Below are 23586 nucleotides of genomic sequence, written 5' to 3' on the forward strand. Positions count from 1 at the left end.
CACATCTATCTCACCCTTTCCATAAACTATGAATAGTGTAATTATCAGTCTCTTCTGGCAGCTTGTTCCATATACCCACTACCATCTTGCCCAATGGGTCCCCATTAAATCTTTCCCCTCTCAGCTTGCACCTATGAACTTTAGTTTTATTCTTCCTTATCCTCAAAAAAGACTGCGACTATCCACCTTACCTGATATTATAAACCTCTGTAAGATCGCCTTGTAGCCTCCTTCACCCCAGAGAAAATTGCCCCAGCCACTCCACTCTTTCCTTTTAACTCAAGTTCTCAAGGTCCATCTACATCCTTGTGAATCTTTACTGCACCCAGTAGCTTAATCACAGGCGTTCTTTATTGTGGCAACCAGAATAGCACGTGAACAGGTGTAGTCTCATTAAAGTCCTATATAGGTATAACATGCATCCCAACTCTTATGCAATAAACCAGAGTTGATTAGAGAGCTTAAGGTAAAAGGACCCCTTCTAGGCAAGTGCTCAGAATATGATCGAATTCACTCTGAAATTTGAAGAGAAGCTAAAGTCAGAGGTAACAGTATTACAGTGGAGTAAAGGAATTACAGAGGCATGAGAGGGAGAGGAGTTGGCCAGAATTATCTGGAGAAGAACACTGGCAGGGATGTCTGCAGAGCAGCAATGGTAACACTTCAGAAAAAAGTATTATTCTAAAGGAAAGATGGCACTACCATGGCTAACAAGATTTCATAGGTACATTTAATCAAAGGTAGTAGGCCTCTGTTAGTCTTAATAAACCATGGATTTGCGCCTTGGAAAGTTTCCAGGGCGCAAGCCTGGGCAAGGTTTTTTTTAATGGAAGACTGGCAGTTGTCAAGCTGCAAATATCCCCTCTCCACGCCACTGATGTTGTCCAAGGGAAGGGCATTAGGACCCATACAGCTTGGCACCGGTGTCGCCGCAGAGCAATGTATGGTTGAGTGTCTTGCTCAAGGACACACACGCAGCCTCAGCCAAGGCTCGAACTAGCGACCTTCAGATCACTAGACGAACGTCTTAACCACTTGGCCACGTGCCAACATTAATCGAAGGTACATTTAATGTCAGAGAAATGTATACAACATACATCCTGAAATGCTTTTTCTTCACAACCATCCAGGAAAACAGAGGAGTGGCCCTAAAGTATGAATTACAGTTAAATGTTACCGCAAAGACCCCCAGCTCCCCTCTCTCCCTTGTGTAAGCAGCAGTAAAGCAACAATACCCCCTCCCCCACCAGCAAAAAAAAAGCATTTGCACTCACCACCGAGCACTCAAGCGTGCAGCAAGCAAGCAACACTGAAGACACAGACTTGCAGAACCCCAAAGACTACTCGCCAGGGATTTTCCGACTCCCGCGACACACCGACCTTCCATCCACCTGGTCTCCAGGGCCTCGAGATGTCGGACCTCTGAAGGCGAGCTAAGCTCTTAGGCCATGTCCTTAGCATCTCGAATAACGGCCAGTCATGAAACCCTGAGAGCAGATCCCATTCCCGCAAAGAACCGAAGTCAGTGTGTAACTCCAGGTCAGAGTCTTCAAAAAGAACCCTGAAAGGGAAAGATAGAGATATTAAAGATTGAAATAAAGCTGTTTCCAAAGATGCACGCAAAGGAGTCGACATTTAGCTCCATCTTAACTAAGCTCTGCCCTCTTCAAAGCCTATATAATAGCCAAAGAGAGGGCATATAGTGTAAAAAGTAGTGGGAAGTTAAAGGATTGGGAGGCATTTAAAAACCACCAGAAGGCAACTAAAAGGCTAATTCAGAAGGTAAAGATGGAATACAAAAGTAAGCTAGCCAATAATATCAAAGAGGATACCAAAAGTTTCTTCAGATACATAAAGTAGTGTAAAAGAGAGGTGAGAATGGATATTGGACTGTTGGTAAAAGGTGCTGGAGAGTTAGTAATGGGGAACAACGAAATGGCAGATGATTAGTCTTCATAGTATGGTATAAGTTCCACTTGTCAGGGGTCATGAAGTTGTGTGAAGTTGCCATACCTAGTGAGGAGGTTCTTGGAAAGCTGCAAGGTCTGAAAGTAGGTAAGTCACTAGGGCCAGATGGTTTACACCTCAGGGTTCTGAAAGAGGTGGCTGAAGAGATCGTGGAGGCATTAATAATGATCTTTCAAGAATCCCTAGATTCTGGAATGGTTCTAGAAGACTGAAAATTGCAACTGTCAGTCCACTCTTCAAGAAGAGAGAGAGGCTGAAGAAAGGAAACTATAGGGCAGTTAGTCTGACCTCAGTGGGTGGGGAAGATGTTGGAGTTGGTCATTAAGGACGAGGTCTCAGGGTAGTTGGAGGCTTAAGGGAAAATCTTTCCTGGCAAATCTCGTGGAATTCTTCCGAGAAATAACAAGCAGAATAGACATAGGAGAATCAGCTGATGTGTACTTGGATTTTCAGAAGGCCTTCAACAAGGTGTCACACATGAGGCTACGAGCTACAAGCCCATGGTATTACTGGCTGGTTGGCAGGAGGCAAAGAGTGGGAATAAAGGGAGCCCTTGCTGGTTGGCTACTTGTGACTAGTGGTGTACTACAGGGGTCTGTATTGGAACTGATTCTTTTTACATAAACTGTCAATGATTTGGATGATGGAATTGATCGCTTTGTTGCAGAGATTGCAGATAGTTGGAGAGGCAGGTAGTTTTGAGGAAGTAGAGAAGCTACCGAGAGACAAACAGATTAGGAGAAAGGGCAAAGAAATGGCAGATGGAATACAGTTTCAGGAAGTGTATGGTCATGCACTTTGGTAGAAGAAATAAAGTGGGTGACTATTCTCTACATGGAGAGAAAATTCTAAAAAACTGAGGTGCAAAGGGACTTGGGAGTCCTTGGGCAGGATTCCATTAAGGTTAATTTGCAGGTTGAGTCTGTGGTGAGGAAGGCAAATGTGATGTTAGCATTCATTTCAAGAGGACTAGAATATAAAAACAAGGATGTAAAGTTTAGACTATAAAGCACTGGTGAAGCCTGTTATGAGCAATTTTGGGCTCCTTATTTTAGAAAGGATGTGCTGAAACTGGAGAGGTTTCAAAGGACGTTCATGAAAATGATTCCAGGGTTGTCCAGTGAAGAGCATTTGTTGGCTCTAGGCCTTTATTCACAAGAGTTCAGAAGAATGACAGATGACCTCATTGAAACCTATGAAATGGTGAAAGGACTTGTTTGAGTGGATTTGGAGAGGATGTTTTCTATGGTGGGAGAGTCAAAGACCAGAGGACACAGTCTCAAAATAGAGAGGTGTACTTTTTAGAACAGAGGTTAGCAGGAATATCTTTAGTCAGAGAATGGTGAATATGTGGAATTCGTTGCTGCAGCCAGCTGTGGAAGCCAAGACTTTACATGTATTTAAGGCAGATAGATACTTTATTGGTCATGACTTGAAGGAATACGGGGAGAAGGCAGGAGGTTGGGGCTGACAGTAAAATTGGTTTAATCATAATGAAATGGAGCAGAGTTGATGGTTAAATAGGCCTAATTCTGCTCCTATATGTTAAGACCATAAGATATAGGAGCAGAAGTAGGCCTTTCGGCCCATTGAGCCTACTCCACCATTCAATCATGAGCTGATCCAATTCTTCCAGTCATCCCCACTCCCCTGCCTTCATCCCATATCCTTTGATGCCCTGGCTAATCAAGAACCTATCTATCTCTGCCTTAAATGCACCTGATGACTTGGCCTCCACAGCCGCTTGTGGCAACAAATTCCACAGATTTCCCACCATAAGGTAATTTCTCCGCATCTCAGTTCTAAAAGGACGTCCTTCAATCCTGAAGTCATACCTTCTTGTCCTAGAATCCCCTACCATGAGAAATAACTTTGCCATATCTGATCTGTTCAGGCCTTTTAACATCCAGAATGTTTCTATGAGATCCCACCTTATTCTCCTGAACTCAGCCCAAGAGCTGCCAGACGTTCCTCATACGGTAACCCTTTCATCCCTGAAATCATTCTTGTGAATCTTCTCTGAACCCTCTCCAATATCAGTATATCCCTTCCAAAATAAGAAGCCCAAAACTGCACACTACTCGCACGAGTGCCTTATAGAGCCTCAACATCACATCCCTGCTCTTAGATTTTAAGGCTGTGGAAATGAATGCCAACATTGCATTCGCCTTCACCACCAACTCAACCTGGAGGTTAACCTTTAGGGTATCTTGCACAAGGACTCCCAAGACCCTTTGCATCTCTGCATTTTGAATTCTCTCCCCTTTTAAATAATAGTCTGCTCATTTATTTCTTCCACCGAAGTGCACGACCATACACTTTCCAACATTGTATTTCATTTGCCACTTCTTTGCCCGTTCGACTAAGCTACCTAAGTCTCTCTTCAGGCTCTCTGTTTCCTCAACACCACCTGCTCCTCCACCCTGTCTTTGTATCATCGGCAAATTTAGCCACAAATCCATTAATACCATAGTCCAAATCACTGATATACATCGTAAAAAGCAGCAGTCCCCACACTGAAACCTGTGGAAATCCACTGGTAACTGGCAGCCAGCCAGAATAGGATCCCTTTATTCCCACTCTCTGTTTTCTGCTGACCAGCCAATGCTTCACCCACGTCTGTAATTCCATGGGCTCTTATCTTGCTAAGCAGCTTCATGTGTGACACCTTGTCAATGGCCTTCTGAAAATCCAAGTACACCACATCTACTGCATCTCCTTTGTCTACCCTGCATGCAGTTTCCTCAAAGAATTGCAGTAGGTCTGTCAGGCAGGATTTTCCTTTCAGTAAACCATGCTGGCTTTGGCCTATCTTGTCATGTGCCTCCAGGTACTCTGTAATGTCATCCCTAATAATAGATTCCAACAACTTCCCAACCACTGATGTCAGACTAACAGGTCTATAGTTTCCTTTCTGCTGCTTCCTGCCCTTCTTAAATAGTGGAGTAACATTTGCAATTTTCCAGTCATCCAGTACAATGCTAGAATCTATCGATTCTTGTAAGATCAACGTTCATGCTTCCGCAATCTCTCCAGCTACTTCCTTCAGAACTCAGTGTATTCCATCAGGTCTAGGAGATTTATCCACCCTCAGACCATTAAGCTTTCTGAGCACCTTCTCAGTCGTAATATTCATTGCACAAACTTCACTTCCCTGACACTCTTGAATGTCCAGTATACTGCAGTCATCTTACACTGTGAAGATTGATGCAAAATACACATTCAGTTCCTCTGCCATCTCTGCATCTCTCATTACAATATCTCCAGCGTTATTTTGTATTGGTCCTGTATCTACCCTCTACACTCTTTTACCCTCTATGTACTTAAAAAAAGCTTTTCGTATCTTTAATGTTAGTCACCAGCTTCCTTTCATAATTCATGTTTTCCTTTTTAATGACCTCCTTATTTTACTTCTGCAAGTTTTTTAAAAGCTTCCCAATTCTCTCTCTTCCCACTAGCTCTGGCTTCCTTGTTTGCCCTCTCTTTTGCTTTGACTTTGGCTCTGACTTCACTTGTCAGCCACAATAGCGTCCTTCTTCCCTTTGAAAATTTCTTCAAATTTGGAATATATCTGTCTTGCACTTCCCTCATTTTTCGCAAGAACTCCAGCCATTACTGCTCTGCTGTCCTTCCTGCAGATGTCCCTTTCCAGTCAACTTCGCACAGTTCCCCTGTCATGCCATTGTAATTTCCTTTATTCCACTGACATACCGACATATCAGATTTTATTTTTTTCCCCTCTAAATATGAACTCGATCATATTGTGATCACTGTTCCCTAAGGGTTCCTTAACCTTAAGCTCTCGTATCACCTCCAGATCATTACACAGCACCCAATCCAGAACAGCCGATCCCCTAATGGGTTCAACAACAAGCTGTTCTAAAAAGCCAACCCTTAGACATTCTACAAATTCTCTCTCTTGAGGTCCAGTACTGACCTGGTTTTCTCAATCCATTTTAATGTTAAAATCCCCAATGATTATCATGACATTGCCTTTCTGACACACCTTTTCTATCCTGCTGTAATTTGTAATCCATATCCCGGCTGCTGTTTGGAGGCCTGTATACAAGGGTCCTTTTACCCTTCCCATTTCTTAACTCATAGAGACTCTACACCTTCCAATCCTATGTATGATTTAATATTATTTCTTCTGCACAGAGTTACACCACTCCCTCTGCCTACTAACCTATCTTTCCGATGCACCGCATATCCTTGGACATTCAGCTCTCAATGGTAGCCATCCTTTAGCCAAGTTTCAGAGATGGCCCAATGTCATATTTGCCGGTCTTATGGTCTTGTCCCATCCGATGAAAGCAGACATTCTTAATGCTGTCTTCACTATGTTATCTTCCTGTGCTGCTACTTTCAGAGAACTATGTGCCTCTAACCCAGGTCTTTTCTCTGGGGATCTGTTATTTACTGTGTAGTTCCTCATCTAACTTTCCAAAATGGATCACCTTACACCTGTCTGAATTAAACTCCATCTGCCATACCTTTGCACAGTTTCCTAGTGAATCTGGATTCTGTTGTAACCCAAGGCTACCCTTTTCATCAATTTTGGTGTCTTCCACATATCCATACCACTTAGATTCAGATCCAAATCATTAATATTGTGGACCCAGCACCCAAAACAATTGTGGACCCAGCACCAATCCCTGTGTACACCACTGGCAACAGTTCTCCAATCTGAGAAACAACCCTCCACTACCACCACCTGACTCCTTCCTCGAAACCAATTTTGCTTCAAATTAGTTAGCTTACCCTGGATCCCAAGTGATTTCACCATTTGCACCAGCTAACCATGCAGGCCCTTGACAAAGCCTTGCTATCTACTGATTGTTCTGAGATGAACTGATGACTTTGGTTTGAAAAGAATTGCAGATCAGATTAGTACAGTGCAGCCTGGACCTCATTGGTAGAAGGAGAGAGCCAATGAGACATCTGACAGACAAGAGAATCAAACAGCTCAACCTTTTCAGTTAGTTTAATACATTTTCTGAACCTGATATCTGCACTCTGCTCAAGGCTAACCGTAAAGGTAGACTGCTCTTGGTTAATGTATTATCTTTCCATATTTATCCCAATTCCATATTTCACACTGTAAGATGGTGTACTACCAGATTCTTTAACCAAATATTTAAGTTAATTTCCTTGTTTCAGCTCACTTTGACTACCATTACACTTACAATGCAAATGCAGATGGAAATGATGGATTGTACAGGCCAAAATATGGTGGTGATATCATCTATTACTATGACAATCAGAGCAGTGCGGAGCTGTACACTATGGACAAAAAGTTGCTCAAAGACTACATCAAGAAACAGATGTAAGTACTGTAGTTATCTGCTTGGTGGTCAAATGGTGGTACTTTTGTTCCATAGCTAATTACATCATTGAAGAAAAGTGCTTGGTGGCCAAACTGTGATACCTTTTGTTCTATTGCTAATTACATTATTGGGGAAAGAAGATTCAGACTTGCATTAAATGTTTAGTAGTTTCCCACATTAATGCTAAGATAAGCATTTATTGTTGATCTCCTTTTTGGTACTTCCTCAACTGTGATGTAAACTGGGATGTTTCACAGAGCAGTTAAAAGCCAGTCATGGAGATGTAGAGTCTCAGCCCAAAACAGTGATATTTCTTCTGAACCCCAGCCCTTCTCTCTCCATGTCCGCACAGCACACGCAGCTCCACCCATTGACTTCCTCCAGCAACACACACAAAATGCTGGAGGAACTCAGCAGGCCAGGCAGCGTCTATGGAAAAAAGTACAGTGGCCATTTCGGGCAGAGATTCTTCGGCAGGACTGGAGGAAAAAAGATCAGTAGATTTAAAAGGTCGGAGGCGGGGAGAAAGTAACACAGGTGATAGGTGAAACTGGGAGGGGGAGGGATGAAGTAAAGAGCTGGGAAGTTGATTGGTGAAAAATGAAACACGGCTGGAGAAGGGAGAGTCTGCTAAGAGAGGACAGAAGGCCATGGAGAAAAAAAGATGGAAGGAGCACTAGAGGGTGGCAATGGGTAGGCAAGCAGGTGAGGAGATGAGGTGAGAGGGAAAGGGGGATGGGAATGGTGAAGCGCTTGGGGCCGGAGGGGGGTATTACCAGAATTTCGAGAAATTGATTCTCTGGGTTTGAGGGTACCCAGGTGGAATACAAGGTGTTGCTCTTCAACTTGAGTGTGGCCTCATTGCAGCAGCAGAGGAAGCCATGGATTGGCATATCGGAATGGGAATTGGAAATGGAATTAAAATGGGTGGCCACTGGGAGATCTGGCTTCTTCTGGCGGACGTAACTTAGGAACATAGTTTTAGTGCTTAAGAGTCAGTCGTTTCTTGCATGGACTTGGACCAATGTGTAAAACATGAAACCTAATGAGTTAACTCAGTCCTATAGCTTCATTATTGCTTTGCATGAATTAGATACTATCTTATTTTATATTTTTTTTAAATTTTGAAGTAACAAGCTGCAGTACTGGGATTTGAACTGGTCCTCTGGTATACTCATTCAGTAGAACTACTACATACTTAATGCCCATTGCGCTGCTGACACTTAGGGCACTAATAAAGGTGCTCCATCTTCTTTGGTGTTTGCATAACAGCATTTTTTTTTTTGATCATTCAGGGTTCTTGGCCCTGAGCTGAACCCCCGAACCTGCAGGACCAGTGGACCACTCAGTCTGGCCTTTACCCTTTGACTTGTTTGGTATGGGTGACCATACCAAGAGCCAAAGCACAAAGGCTTGACTCCAGTCAACCTAGCTCTCCCGGTCATGGAGATATGCTAGCTTTCAAACCCTATGACAGGGTTGCAGTCCTCTTGGAGGAGCAGAGCTGCTGTGATGGTAAAATGTTATCTTTTATATTTCTGAGGTTCTAGATGTGACCTAGATGTTTTCCCTTGTTGAATTTTCTGCATTCTTCAGAGTTGTTACATGGACTTGGACCATAAACTTTAAGATATGATTGGAAGCACATGAACACTGTAGAGAAATTTGCAGTGCATGGAATCACACCATTGCCTCATTGGTTTCCACCATGGGAATCTTAGAAATTGATAGCATTATGTTGTTGCTCAGAGGGGCTTCCTATATCAGTAGGGTGAATCAGTCTTATAGTTCATTTTAGGTTTCCTGCAGTTTGTCCCTTGGCTTATCTTAGATGCAGAATTCATGATCCCTAAATATATTCTCTGAATTCGTACACCAATGTTCTAATCTTTAACCCAGTTACATATTCCATTTCAGCCTACTCTAACTAAACTTGAAACTTATTTACTCCTTTTTGAGGATTTGGATATGGTATGTATTTATTGTCCATCCTTTTCCTTGTGTACTGGTGAGCTACCAGTCATACAAACATGCAGCACAGAAACAAATCCTTTCATCCTATCTAACTTCCTCTATTTATGTACCTGCCTAAATGCCTCTTAAAAGTTGTAGTTATATCTGCCTCACCTACTTCCTTTGCCATTGTTCCAGATATTCACCAGTCAAGTCTCTTTTAAATTTCTTTCTTCTCTTAAATCTGGATGCTCTAGTTCCAGACTCCCCTGCCCTGGGGAGAAAAGGAGTCTGCCTGTCTGCCCCCTCTATGTCCCTCAGAATCAACTAATTTGATTGAGTTTTCTGACAAGGTTAGAAGGAAAATTGATGAAGGCAGAGTGGTGGATGTTATCTACATGAGCAGTAGGGTAAGCCAGAAGTTTAAGATGCATAAGATCCATGATAGCTTGGCTGTTTGGATTCAGAACTGGCCTGTCCATAGAGGTAGTGGTTGAAGTGACTTGTTCTCACTGGAGGTCTGTGATTAGTGGTGTTCCACAGGGTCTGTACTCCAGCCTTTGCTGTTCATGATGTGTATAAATGACTTGGATGAAAATGTAGATGGTTGAGTTAGTAAGTCTACAGGTAGTATGAAGATTGGTGGTGTGGTGGATAGCACAGAAGACTGTCAAAGAATACAGTGAGTATAGATCAGTTGCAGACATGGCAGACGGAGTTTAATCGGCCAAATGCAGTGTTGCACCTTGGTAGGTCAAATGCAAAGCGACAAATACGTTTTGACCTGTTACAGTGTTAATAAGCAGAGGGATCTTGGGGTCTAAGTTCATAGCTTCCTGAAAGTGGCTGCACAGGTTGATAGGGTGTTTAAGAAAACATATAGCATTCTTGTCTTTATTAGTCGAGGAATTGAGTCTGGAAGTTATGCTGCAGCTTTATAAAACTAGTTAGGCTACATATAGACTGTTGCATACAGCTCTGGTTGCCCCATTATAGGAAGGGTGTCAAGGCTTTGGGGAGGGTGTACACGAGTGTACCAGGATACTGCCTGGTTTAGGGTGCTATAACAAGAAGTTGGACAAACTTGGGCTGATTTCTCTGAAGCGGCGGAAGCTGAGGGGATATCTAATAGAGGTTTGAAAGATTGAGAGGCATAGATAGAGCAGAGAGACTGTATCTCTTTTCCCGGGCTGAAAAGTCTAATATCAGAGGGCATACAATTTAAGGTGGGGAGGGCAATTTCAAAGGAGATGTGAGGCGCTAGTTTTTTACAGTGTGGTCAGTATTTGTAATGTGTTGCCTGATGTGCTGGTAGATTTAGATACCTTAGGGAAAAGAACAGCACAGATACAGGCCCTTTGGCTCATCTAGTCTGAGCCTAACCATTTACTCCCATCGACGTGCACCTGGATCATAGCCCTCTGTATCTGTTGAAAGCGAGCTCGCATTTACCACTTTCTCTAGCAGTTCATTTCACACTCTCATGACCCTCTGGGTGAAGAAGATTCCCCTCATGTTCCCCTTAAACTTTTCACCTTTCACCCTTAACCCATTACATCTCGTTGTAGTCCTACCCAACCTCAGTGGAATCAGCTTACTTGCATTTACCCTATCCATACCTCTCATAATTTTGTATACCTCTATTAAATTTAAGTTTTAAAAATCTTTTTATTAATTATTATTGAAGATTAACAAAAAAGATACATTAAGTCAATATGTCATTATTTACAATAAAGAATTAAATTAGTACATAACTGATTAACAAAGCTAAGCAATATGTCAATAATAATAAGAGAAAATAAAGAGTTAAGAATATTTTTTTGAAGGAAAAAGAAGGAAAAAAAAGAACCCCTACTAACTGAAAAAAACAAAAAACAAAAAACCCATTGGGAGCACAACCCCGGAGCTATACATCATACAAGTTTCCATAGAAAAAAAACATATCAATCCGCCAACTCAAATCCACTTTAAAAAATTTGGAAGGAAACCATATTAATTAACTCAAATCAAATGATAGTAGCGGGCAAATGAACCCCATCTTTTCTCAAAATCAAATCAAGGATCGAAAGTTCGACTTCTGATTTTCTCCAAACTAAGGCATAACATCACCTGAGAGAACATTGTATCAAAGTAGGAGCAGAAACATCTTTCCATTTCAACAAAATAGCCCTTCTGGCCAATAATGTAACAAATGCAATTACATGTTGGTCTGATGGAGAAATACCATGAATATAATACATAGAACATAGAATAGTACAGCACATTACATCACAATGTTGTGCCGACCCTCAAACCCTGCCTCCCGTATAACCCCCTACCTTAAATTCCTCCATATACCTGTCTAGTAGTCTCTTAAATTTCACTAGTGTATCTGCCTCCACCACTGACTCAGGCAGTGCATTCCACGCACCAACCACTCTGAGTGAAAATCCTTCCTCTAATATCGCCTTTGAACTTCCCTCTCCTTACCTTAAAGCCATGTCCTCTTGTACTGAGCAGTGGTGCCCTGGGGAAGGGGTGCTGGCTGTCCACTCTGTCTATTCCTCTTAATATCTTGTACACCTCTATCATGTCTCCTCTCATCCTCCTTCTCTCCAAAGAGTAAAGCCCTAGCTCCCTTGATCTCTGATCATAATCCATACTCTCTAAACCAGGCAGCATCCTGGTAAATCTCCTCTGTACCCTTTCCAATGTTTCCACATCCTTCCTATAGTGAGGCAACCAGAACTGGACACAGTACTCCAAGTGTGGCCTAACTAGAGTTTTATAGAGCTGCATCATTACATTGCGTCTCTTAAACTCTATCCCTCGACTTATGAAAGCTAACACCCCATAAGCTTTCTTAACTACCCTATCTACCTGTGAGGCAACTTTCAGGGATCTGTGGACATGTACCCCCAGATCTCTCTGCTCCTCCACACTACCAAGTATCCTGCCATTTACTTTCTACTCTGCCTTGGAGTTTGTCCTTCCAAAGTGTACCACCTCACACTTCTCCGGGTTGAACTCCATCTGCCACTTCTCAGCCCACTTCTGCATCCTATCAATGTCTCTCTGGATTCTTTGACAATCCTCTACACAATCTACAACACCACCAACCTTGGTGTCATCTGCAAACTTGCCAACCCACCCTTCTACCCCCTCATCCAGGTCGTTAATAAAAATCACAAAAAGTAGAGGTCCCAGAACAGATCCTTGTGGGACACCACTAGTCACAACCCTCCAATCTGAATGTACTCCCTCCACCATGACCCTCTGCCTTCTGCAGGCAAGCCAATTCTGAATCCACCTGGCCAAACTTCCCTGGATCCCATGCCTTCTGACCTTATGAATAAGCCTACCATGTGGAACCTTGTCAAATGCCTGGTCACCTCCTCAAAGAACTCTTATCAGGCTTGTTAGGCACGATCTGCCCTTCACAAAGCCTTGCTAACTGTCCCTGATCAGACCATGATTCTGTAAATGCCCATAGATCCTATCTCTAAGAATCTTTTCCAACAGCTTTCCCACCCCAGACGTAAGGCTCACTGGTCTGTAATTACCTGGACTATCCCTACTACCTTTTTTGAACAAGGGGACAACATTCACCTCCCTCCAATCCACCAGTACCATTCCTGTGGACAACAAGGACATAAAGATCCCAGCCAGAGGTTCAGCAATCTCTTCCCTTGCCTCGTGGAGCAGCCTGGGGAATATTCCGTCAGGCCTCGGGGAATTATTCGTCCTAATGTATTTTAACAACTCCAACACCTCCTCTCCCTTAATATCAACATGCTCCAGAACATCAACCTCACTCAAATTGTCCTCACCGTCATCAAGTTCCCTCTCAGTGGTGAATACCGAAGATAAGTATTCATTGAGGACCTCGCTCACTTCCAAAGCCTCCAGGCACATCTTCCCACTTTTATCTCTAATCAGTCCTACCTTCACTCCTGTCATCCATTTGTTCTTCACATAATTGAAGAATGCCTTGGGGTTTTCCTTTACCCTACTCGCCAAGGCCTTCTCATGCCCCCTTCTTGCTCTTCTCAGCCCCTTCTTAAGCTCCTTTCTTGCTACCCTATATTCCTCAATAGACCCATCTGATCCTTGCTTCCTAAACCTCATGTATGCTGCCTTCTTCCACGTGATTATATTTTCCACCTCACTTGTCAGCCATGGTTCCTTCACCCTACCATTCTTTATCTTCCTCACCAGGACAAATTTATCCCTAACATCCTGCAAGAGATCCTTAAACATTGACAACATGTCCATAGTACATTTCCCTGAAAAAACATCATCCCAGTTCACACCTGCAAGTTCTAGCCTTATAGCCTCAAAATTTGCCCTTCCCCAATTAAAAATTTTCCTGTCCTCTCTGATTCTATCCTTTTCCATGATAATGCTAAAGGTCAGGGAGCGGTGATCATTGTCCCCCAGATGCTCACCCACTGACAGATCTGTGACCTGACCCGGTTCGTTACCTAATACTAGATCTAGTATGGCTTTCCCCCTAGTCGGCCTGTCAACATACTGTGACAGGAATCCGTCCTGGACACACTTAACAAACTCTGCCCCATCTAAACCCTTGGAACTGATCAAGTGCCAATCAATATTAGGTAAGTTAAAGTCACCCATGAAAACAACCCTGTTATTTTTGCACCTTTCCAAAATCTGCCTTCCAAACTGCTCCTCGGTATCTCTGCTGCTACCAGGGGGCCTATAGAATACTCCCAGTAGAGTAACTGCTCCCTTCCTGTTCCTGACTTCCACCCATACTGACTCAAAAGAGGATCCTGCTACATTACCCACCCTTTCTGCAGCTGTAATAGTATCCCTGACGAGTAATGCCACCCCTCCTTCCCTTTTCCCCCTTCTCTATCCCTTTTAAAGCACTGGAATCCAGGAATATTGAGAATCCATTCCTGCCCTGGTGCCAGCCAAGTCTCCGTAATGGCCACTACAGCATAATTCCATGTATGTATCCAAGATCTCAGTTCATCACCTTTGTTCCTGATGCTTCTTGCATTGAAGTACACACACGTTAGCCCTTCTACTTTACTACGTTTATACCCTTTATTCTGCGGCTCTTTCCTCAAAGCCTCTCTATATGTTAGATCTGGCTTTACTCCATGCACTTCTTTCACTGCTCTATCGCTCCAGGTCCCATCCCCCTTGCAAATTAGTTTAAAACCTCCCAAACCATGCTAGCAAACCTACCAGCAAGGATATTGCTCCCCCTCGAGTTCAGGTGCAACCCATCCAATCTGTACAGGTCCCACCTTCCCCAGAAGAGATCCCAGTGGTCCAAAAATCTAAAACCCTGCCCCCTGCACCAACTCCTCAGCCACGCATTCAACTGCCATCTCCTCCAATTCTTATCATCACTATCACGTAGTACTGGCAGCAATCCTGAGAACACCACCCTTGAGGTCCTGTTCTTTAGCCTTCTGCCTAGTTCCCAAAACTCACAATTCAGGACCTCATCCTTCTTCCTGCCTATGTCGTTGGTCCCAACATGTATCACGACTTCTGGTTGCTTTCCCTCTCGTACCAGGATGTCATGCACCCCGTCAGAGACATCCCGGACCCTGGCACCTGGGAGGCAACAAACCATGCGGGTTTCCTTCTCACATCCACAAAATCTCCTGTCTGCTCCCCTGACTATAGAGTCTCCAATGACGACAGCTCTCCTCTTCTCCGTCCCATCCTTCTGCACCACAGGGTCAGACTCAGTGCCAGAGGCCCTGCCACCGTGGCTCACACCTGATCGGTCGTCCTCACCAACAGCATCCAGGACGGTAAACTTATTATTCAGGGGAATGGCTACAGGGGTGTTCTGCACTACCTGTCCACTCTCCTTCGCTTTCCCCCCTCGGAAATATTGAGGGACTATACCAAATAAAACTGTCAATTTATTAGGTTGTAAATTAATTTTTAAAACTTTAGAAATTGTAGAGAAAATAGACTTTCAAAAATGTTTCATTACAGAACACGACCAAAACGTATGTGTCAATGTAGCTGTCTCGGTTTTACATCTGTCACACTGAATATCAACATTAGAAAATGTTTTAGACAGTCTCTCCTTTAGTTAGATAGTAACAATATGCAATTTTAAATTGAATTAGAGAGTGATTAGTAGAGATCGAAAAAGAGTTAACCAACTTCAAAATCCGCAACCAATCTTCTGTTATCAGGGTCATGTTAAGCGCTCTCTCCCAATCTTGCTTAATCTTAAGTGAAGGGTAATTATGCTGTTGTAACAATAAATTATAAATTTTCCCAATAAAACCCTTCACTAAAGGATTCATTTTTAAAATGATATCTAACAGGTCAGAATCTTGTATATTTGGAAAATTACTTAAGTATTTTTGTAATAAGTGACTGACCTGAAGATATTGCAGGAAGTGTGAATGTGAGAGAGTATTTAGTTACTAATTTCTCAAATGACATCAATCGGCTATCCTGGAACAGATCCATGAAGGAATAAACCCCTTTATTACTCCAAAAAAGAAAAGTAGGATCACTTATGAAGGTTTAAATAAATAATTTTGTTAAATTAAACTAAAATGTTTAAATATTTTAAGATTAAAAAAGTTAGAAAACTGGAACCAAATTCGTAATGACTGCTTAATCATAGGATATGAATTTAAATTAGTAATTTTGGCCAGTTGTACAGGTAAAGAAGCTCCTAATAATGAGGTTAAGTGAAACTGTTTCACAGCATTCAATTCCAAATCAGCCCAAGGTGGTCGTTCATCTCTATCAACCCAATATAACCAAAAACACATATAACGTATATTGACAGCCCAGTAATAGATTCTTAAATTAGGCAAAGCAAGACCTCCATCATTTTTTAATTTTTGTAAATGATATTTAGGTGATGCATTTAGATTTAGATTATGAGGTGATGCATTTTGGAAACATAGAAAATAGGTGCAGGAGTAGGCCATTTGGCCCTTCGAGCCTGCACCGCCATTCAGTATGATCATGGCTGTTCATCCAACTCAGAACCCTGTACCTGCTTTCTCTCCATACCCCCGATCCCTTTAGCTACAAGGGGCATATCTAACTTCCTCTTAAATATAGCCAATGAACCGGCCTCAACTGTTTCCTGTGGCAGAGAATACCACAGATTCACCACTCTCTGTGTGAAGAAGTTTTTCCTCATCTCGCCTAAAAGGCTTCCCCTTTATCCTTAAACTGTGACCCCTCATTCTGGACTTCCCCAACATCGGAAACAATCTTCCTGCATCTAGCCTGTCCAATCCCTTTAGAATTTTATACGTTTCAATAAGATCCCCCCTCAATCTTCTAAATTCCAGTGAGTATAAGCCTAGTTGATCCAGTCTTTCTTCATATGAAAGTCCTGCTATCCCAGGAATCAATCTGGTGAACCTCATCTGTATCCCTCTATGGCAAGAATGTCTTTCCTCAGATTAGGGGACCAAAACTGCACACAATATTCTAGGTGCGGTCTCACCAAGACCTTGTACAACTGCAGTAGAACCTCCCTGCTCCTGTACTCAAATCCTTTTGCTATGAATGCCAACATACCATTTGCCTTTTTCACCGCCTGCTGTACCTGCATGCCCACCTTCAATGACTGGTGTACAATGACACCCAGGTCTCGTTGCATCTCCCCTTTTCCTAATCGGCCACCTTTCAGATAATAATCTGTTTTCCTGTTCTTGCAACCAAAGTGGATAACCTCACATTTATCCACATTAAATTGCATCTGCCATGAATTTGCCCACTCACCTAACCTATCCAAGTCACCCTGCATCCTCTTAGCATCCTCCTCACAGCTAACACCGCTGCCCAGCTTCGTGTCATCCGCAAACTTGGAGATGCTGCATTTAATTCTCTCGTCTAAATCATTAATATATATTGTAAACAACTGGGGTCCCAGCACTGAGCCTTGTAGTACCCCACTAGTCACTGCTTGCCATTCTGACAAGGTCCCGTTTACTCCCACTCTTTGCTTCCTGTCTGCCAACCAATTCTCTATCCACATCAATACCATACCCCCAATAGCGTGTGCTTTAAGTTTGCACACTAATCTCCTGTGGGACCTTGTCAAAAGCCTTTTGAAAATCTAAATATACCACATCCACTGGCTCTCCCCTATCCACTCTACTAGTTATATCTTCAAAAAATTCTATAAGATTCGTCAGACATGGTTTTCCTTTCACAAATCCATGCTGACTTTATCCGATGATTTCACCTCTTTCCAAATGTGCTGTTATCGCATCTTTGATAACCACCTCTAGCATTTTCCCCACCACCGATGTCAGACTAACCGGTCTATAATTCCCCGGTTTCTCTCTCCCTCCTTTTTTAAAAAGTGGGGTTACATTAGCCACCCTCCAATCCTCAGGAACTAATCCAGAATCTAAGGAGTTTTGAAAAATTATCACTAATGCATCCACTATTTCTTGGGCTACTTCCTTAAGCACTCTGGGATGCAGACCATCTGGCCCTGGGGATTTATCTGCCTTTAATCCCTTCAGTTTACCTAACACCACTTCCCTACTAACATGTATTTCCCTCAGTTCCTCCATCTCACTAGACCTTCGGTCCCTTACTATTTCCGGAAGATTATTTATGTCCTCCTTAGTGAAGACAGAACCAAAGTAGTTATTCAGTTGGTCTGCCATGTCTTTGTTCCCTATGATCAATTCGCCTGTTTCTGACTGTAAAGGACCTACATTTGTCGACCAATCTTTTTCTTTTCACGTATCTATAAAAGCTTTTACAGTCAGTTTTTATGTTCCCTGCCAGCTTTCTCTCATAATCTTTTTCCCCTTTCCTAATTAAGCCCTTTGTCCTCCTCTGCTGGTCTCTGAATTTCTCCCAGTCCTCAGTTGTGCTGCTTTTTTTTTGCTAATTTATATGTTTCTTCTTTGGACTTGATACTATCCCTAATTTCCCTTGTCAGCCACGTGTGCACTACCTTCCCTGGTTTATTCTTTTGCCAAACTGGGATGAACAATTGTTGTAGTTCATCCATGCGATCTTTAAATGCTTGTCATTGCATATCCACCATCAACCCTTTTAAGTATCATTTGCCAGTCTATCTTAGCTAATTCACGTCTCATACCTTCAAAGTTACCCTTCTTTAAGTTCAGAACCTTCGTTTCTGAATTAACTATGTTACTCTCCATCTTAATGAAGAATTCCACCATATTATGGTCACTCTTACCCAAGGGGCCTCACACGACAAACCAGAAGACTGAGTACAGGATTAATGGTCAGTTACTTAAGAGTGTGGATTTAAGGATTGGGATGAAGTAGGTATTAAGTGTTTTTGGGACCTGTTTATCTCAGGGTCTCTTGCTTCATTTGACCAATTGTCAACTAAATTTGCGCTGCCAAAAACACATTTTTACAGATACCTTCAAATTAGAGATTTCTTATGTTTCCAATTAACTACTTTTCCTATAGGTCCTGATAAAAATTAACTGGACGATCTTTTAAATTTAAAACCTTTTGCTAATGGCTCTATTACCGGTATCTATATCTTGTTGATTGATTCTAGACAAGACTTTTTAGATAAAATTAAAAAAAGCTTGGGAGGATGACCTAAATTGTCAGATTTCTGATGAAAGATGGAATAAAATTCTTAAACGGGTTAATCATTTTTCTGTGCTCGTCACTCTCTTCTACAATTTAAAGTGGTTCATAGAGCTTACACAAAAATACAACTACAGATGCTGTGGATCAAAGAATACGTACACAACGCTGGAAGAACTCAGCGGGTCAGGCAGCATCCGTGAGAAAAGAGTAGCCAACGTTTCGGGCCGAGACCCTTCATCAGGAATGTGGGGAAGAGAGGGCCGAAGCCCAGTAATAGAGATAGGGGAGGGGGTAGGGCCTAGAGGTGCCAGATGGAAAACCAATCAGAGGATAGATAAGGGAGGGGGGGAGATAAGCATGAAAGAACTGTAGAGATAAAGAAGCAGAAAGTTGAAAGGGGAGAGAGGCAGAGAGGGACCTGGGATAGGGGAAGGGGGAGGGGGAGGGAATTACTGGAAATAGGAGAATTCAATGTTCATACCTCCAGGCTGGAGGCTACCCAGACGGTAGATGAGGTGTTGCTCCTCCAACCTGAGTTTGGCCTCATCATGGCAGTAGAGGAGGCCATGTATGGACATATCTAGATGGGAATGAGAGGCAGAGTTGAAGTGGGTGGTCCTGTCTATTTTGAAGGACGGAGCGTAGGTGCTTGACGAAGCGGTCCCCCAATGTGCGGCCTCCTCTACATCGGCTTTTCCAATTTATAAAGCTTAACAGTGCACAGACTTTTATGTATATTTCTATCTTCTTTTCTTAAGCGAATATGGTTTTATTTCTAATTATCCTTTGTCATCCATCAGCTTTTTTCTTTGGTAGTTGGTAGGGGGTTGACTTTTTTATATAAAAAATTTCTGTTATGATGTATAACCTATCTAAATTTTTGATTACGGAGTGATATACCTTTTTGTGTTATGCTATAACATTTTGATCAATTTTATTACAATATATGAATGTACACACTTTATGTTGAGATGTATCTATGTGTTGCACTCTGTAAATCTTGTTTTTTCTTCTGAATAAAAATACTGAAAAAGAAAAAAAAAAGTGTGGATGAACAAAGGGACCTTGGGGTTCAAATCCATATATCCCTCAAGGTCGCTGCGCAGATTGATAGGGTAGTTAAGAAGGCCTATGGGATGCTAGGCTTCATTAACAGGGGCATTGAGTTCAAGAGTAGAGAGGTCATGTTGCAACTCTACAAATCTCTGGGAAGACTGCACTTAGAGTATTGTGTTCAATTCTGGTCACCTCATTATAGGAAGGATGTGGAAGCTATGGAGAGGGTGCAGAGGAGATTTACCAGGATGTTGCCTGGTTTGGAGAACAAGTCATATGAAGCAAGGTTAGCAGAGCTGGGACTTTTCTCCTTGGTGCGTAGAAGAATGAGAGGGGACTTGATAGAGGTCTACAAGATTATGAGAGGCATAGATAGGGTGAATAGTCAGTACCTGTTTCCCAGGGCACCAATAGCAAACACCAGAGGGCATATGTACAAGATTAAGGGAGGGAAGTTTGGGGGAGGCATCAGGAGTAAGTTTTTTTTACACAGAGGGTTGTGAGTGCCTGGAATGGCTTGCCAGGGATGGTGGTGGAGGCTAAACCATTAGGGGTATTTAAGAGCCTCTTGGACAGGCACATGGATGAAAGAAAAATAGAGGGTTATGGGGTAGTATGGGTTTAGTACTTTCTTAAGGATTATATGGGTCAGCACAACATGGAGGGCTGAAGGGCCTGTACTGTGCTGTAGTATGGTTCTATATTTACTAATTCTTTGTCTTTTATTATTCCAAACAAAAGATGAAATAATAGAGTCAACCTGATTGAAAAACTTCTTAGTTAAAAAAATAGGGATATTTTGAAATATATACAAAAATTTTGGTAATACCTCTATTAAGTTTCCCTTCAAGCTTCTATATTCCCCAAAATAAAGCCCTAAGTTATCCAGTCTTTCCTCATATGAGACATTCAGTAGGCACATGAACTTGTGGGAAATTGATGGATATGGATATAGTATAGACAGAAGGGATCAGTTTAGGTCGTTCATTTGATTACTAATTCAATCGATTTGGCACAACATTGTGGGCCGAATGGCCTGTCCTGTGCTGTAACCCCCTTACCAATGAGAACCTTCATTCTTTGCTTTAAATAACACTCATTTACATCTTGGCATCTACAGCTGTCTGTGGCAATAAATTATGAGGGGCATGGATAGATCAGACAGTCAGCATCTTTTTCCCAAGATTGAAATATTTAAGCAGGGTTGAGGCCCTAGTTAAGGAAAAGGAGGTGGTGCATAGCGGGAAGGAGCAAATGTGGTGCTTCAGGAGATGAAACTTAAATGCCGTTCATTGAGCAGACTTTTGTTGTTGATAGCTGTTTATCCTGCAAGAACTTGCAAGCTGGTTGCAAGGTGTTGCAGATACTGGAATCATGAAACTGCTGGAAGAATTTAGCATTTTAGGTGGCATTTGTAGGGGCAGAGGGGTTGAGTCCTGATGCAGATACTTACAAAATATCTGTCAATGATCCATCTGCCTCCACGGAGTATATCCTTGGTATTCGACAAGGCAGGAGATTCATACAAGACCATAAGCCTTAGGATTAGAATTAGGCCATTTGGCCCATTGAGTTTGCTCTGCCATTTAATCATGGCTGATCATTTTTTTCTCCTCTTCAGCCCCACTCCCTGTAACCTTTTGTTGCCGTGTCCAATCATGAACCAATCAAACTGTGCCTTAAATACACTCAATGACCTGGCTTCCATAGCTGCTTGTGGTGACAATTTCCACAAATTCATCACCCTCTGGCTAAAGAAATTTCTCCACATCTCCGTTTTAAATGGACACCCCTCTATCCTGTGGTTGTGTCCACATCTCCAGGACAAGAGGAGACATGGGAAACATCTTTTCCACATCTACTCTGTCTAGGCTTTTCAACATTTAAAAAGTTTCATTGAGACCCAGAGCTATCAAATGTTCCTCATACAATAACCCTTTCATTCCCAGAATCCTTGTGTTGAAACCTCTCCACTGCCAGCATATCTTATCTTTGATGAGGAACCCAAAACTGTTCACAATGCTTAAGGTGACGCCTATAAAGCCTCAGCATCACATATCTGCTCCTCTATTCTAGACCTCTTGAAATGAATGCTAACATTGCATTTTCCTTCCTCATCACCACCTCTATTTGTAAGTTAACCTTTAGGACTCACAAGTCCCTTTGTATCTCAGAATTCTGGATTTTCTGCACATTTAGAAAATAGACTGCACATTTATTTCTTCTACCAAAGTGCATGACCATACATTTTCTAACGTTATATTTCATTTGCCGCTTTCTTGCCCAAAATCTGTCTGCCCTTCTGCAGCCTACCTGTTTTCTCAACACTACCTGCTTGCCCCTCCACCATTCTTTGTATCATCTGCAAACTTGACAACAAAGCCATCTATTCCATCATCTAAATCATTTATATACAGCATAAAAAGAAGCCATCCAAACACCGACCCCTGTGGAAAACCACTAGTCACTGCCAGCCAACCAGAAAAGGTTCCTTTTATTCCCACTCGCTGCCTCCTACCAATCAGGCAATGGTCTAATCCTACCAGTAACTTTCATGTAAAACCATGGGCTCTTAACTTGGTAAGCGGCCTCATGTGTGGCACCTTGTCAAAAGCCTTCTGAAAGTCCAGATATACAACATCGACTGCATCCCCTCTATCTATTCTACTTGTAATCTCCTCAAAGAATTTCAACAGGTTCGTCAGGCAAGATTTTCCATTAAGGAAACCATGCTGACTTTGTCCTATCTTGTCCTGTATTGCCAAGTACTCCAAAATCTCATCCTTAATAATTGACTGCTTTCCGCATTTTAGCTGCATGTGACCTTCGATGCTCAGAAATGTGGTCAATCCTCAGTTGCCCTATATAATGACTCACAAGTTCAAATGCAATTAAGAATTGACAGTAACTTCTGGCTTAGTCAGTTCCATCCACACGTCTAAAGAGCCATGGGTAATCTGGTAATGTTCTTGTTCAGGATGACTGCAGACCCTCAGTATTGAATGGAAGTAATTTCTAAAGGTAATGCTTTACTTTCAGACAACCAGGCCTGTATTTGCTGTAATTTCTAAAATCTATTTGGTTGTTACGGATGTTTCAGCCTTTTTAAGGTTTAGACTGTAAGACCATAAGATACATAAATAAATAAATGAAATGAATTAAATGAAGTATATTTTTTGTGTTAGTTGTTTAATTGGGTTCACTTTATCTAGTTTTAGGACTTGCATGAAGATCTGATCACATTTTAGGTCATATTTATGCAAAAATAGAGAAAATTCCAAAAGGTTCACAAACTTTCTGGCACCACTGTATAGGAGCAGATTTAGGCTGTTATTCCCATTGAGTCTGTTCCACCATTTCAGTGTGGCTGATCCATTTTTCCTTTCCATCTCTTGTATCTCTTCATGCATTGAGCAATCAAGAGTCTTATCAACATCTGCCTCAAATATACATAAAGACTTAGTCTCAGCAAGGCAGCGAATTCCACAGATTCATCACTCTCTGGCTAAAGAAATTCCTCCTCATCTCTGTTCTAAAAGGACACACCCCTATTCTGAGGCTGTGTCCTCTGGTCTTAGACACTCCCCTCTCCCACCATTGAAAACATCCTATCAAGGCCTTTCAGCATTCGATAGGTTTCAATGAGGTCACCTGTCACTCTTATTCAAGCAAATACAGCCCCAGAGCCATTAAGCCCTCTTCATATGAAAAGCTATAAGACCAT

General features: G+C 42.2%; 1 protein-coding gene across 2 annotated transcripts in view; it reads left to right on the top strand.

Moving 5' to 3' along the window:
- larp1 (La ribonucleoprotein 1, translational regulator) overlaps positions 1–23586 on the top strand; it is a 233455-nt gene that overhangs the window by 119844 nt on the left and 90025 nt on the right. For both annotated transcript variants that reach the window (XM_073067040.1, XM_073067041.1), the window contains exon 8: positions 7129–7294. In XM_073067040.1, coding sequence (XP_072923141.1) covers positions 7129–7294 — 166 coding nt within the window. The remainder of the gene's footprint in view (positions 1–7128; positions 7295–23586) is intronic.

Source organism: Hemitrygon akajei, chromosome 15 (assembly GCF_048418815.1).
Source record: "Hemitrygon akajei chromosome 15, sHemAka1.3, whole genome shotgun sequence".
NCBI classification, from domain to species: domain Eukaryota; kingdom Metazoa; phylum Chordata; class Chondrichthyes; order Myliobatiformes; family Dasyatidae; genus Hemitrygon; species Hemitrygon akajei.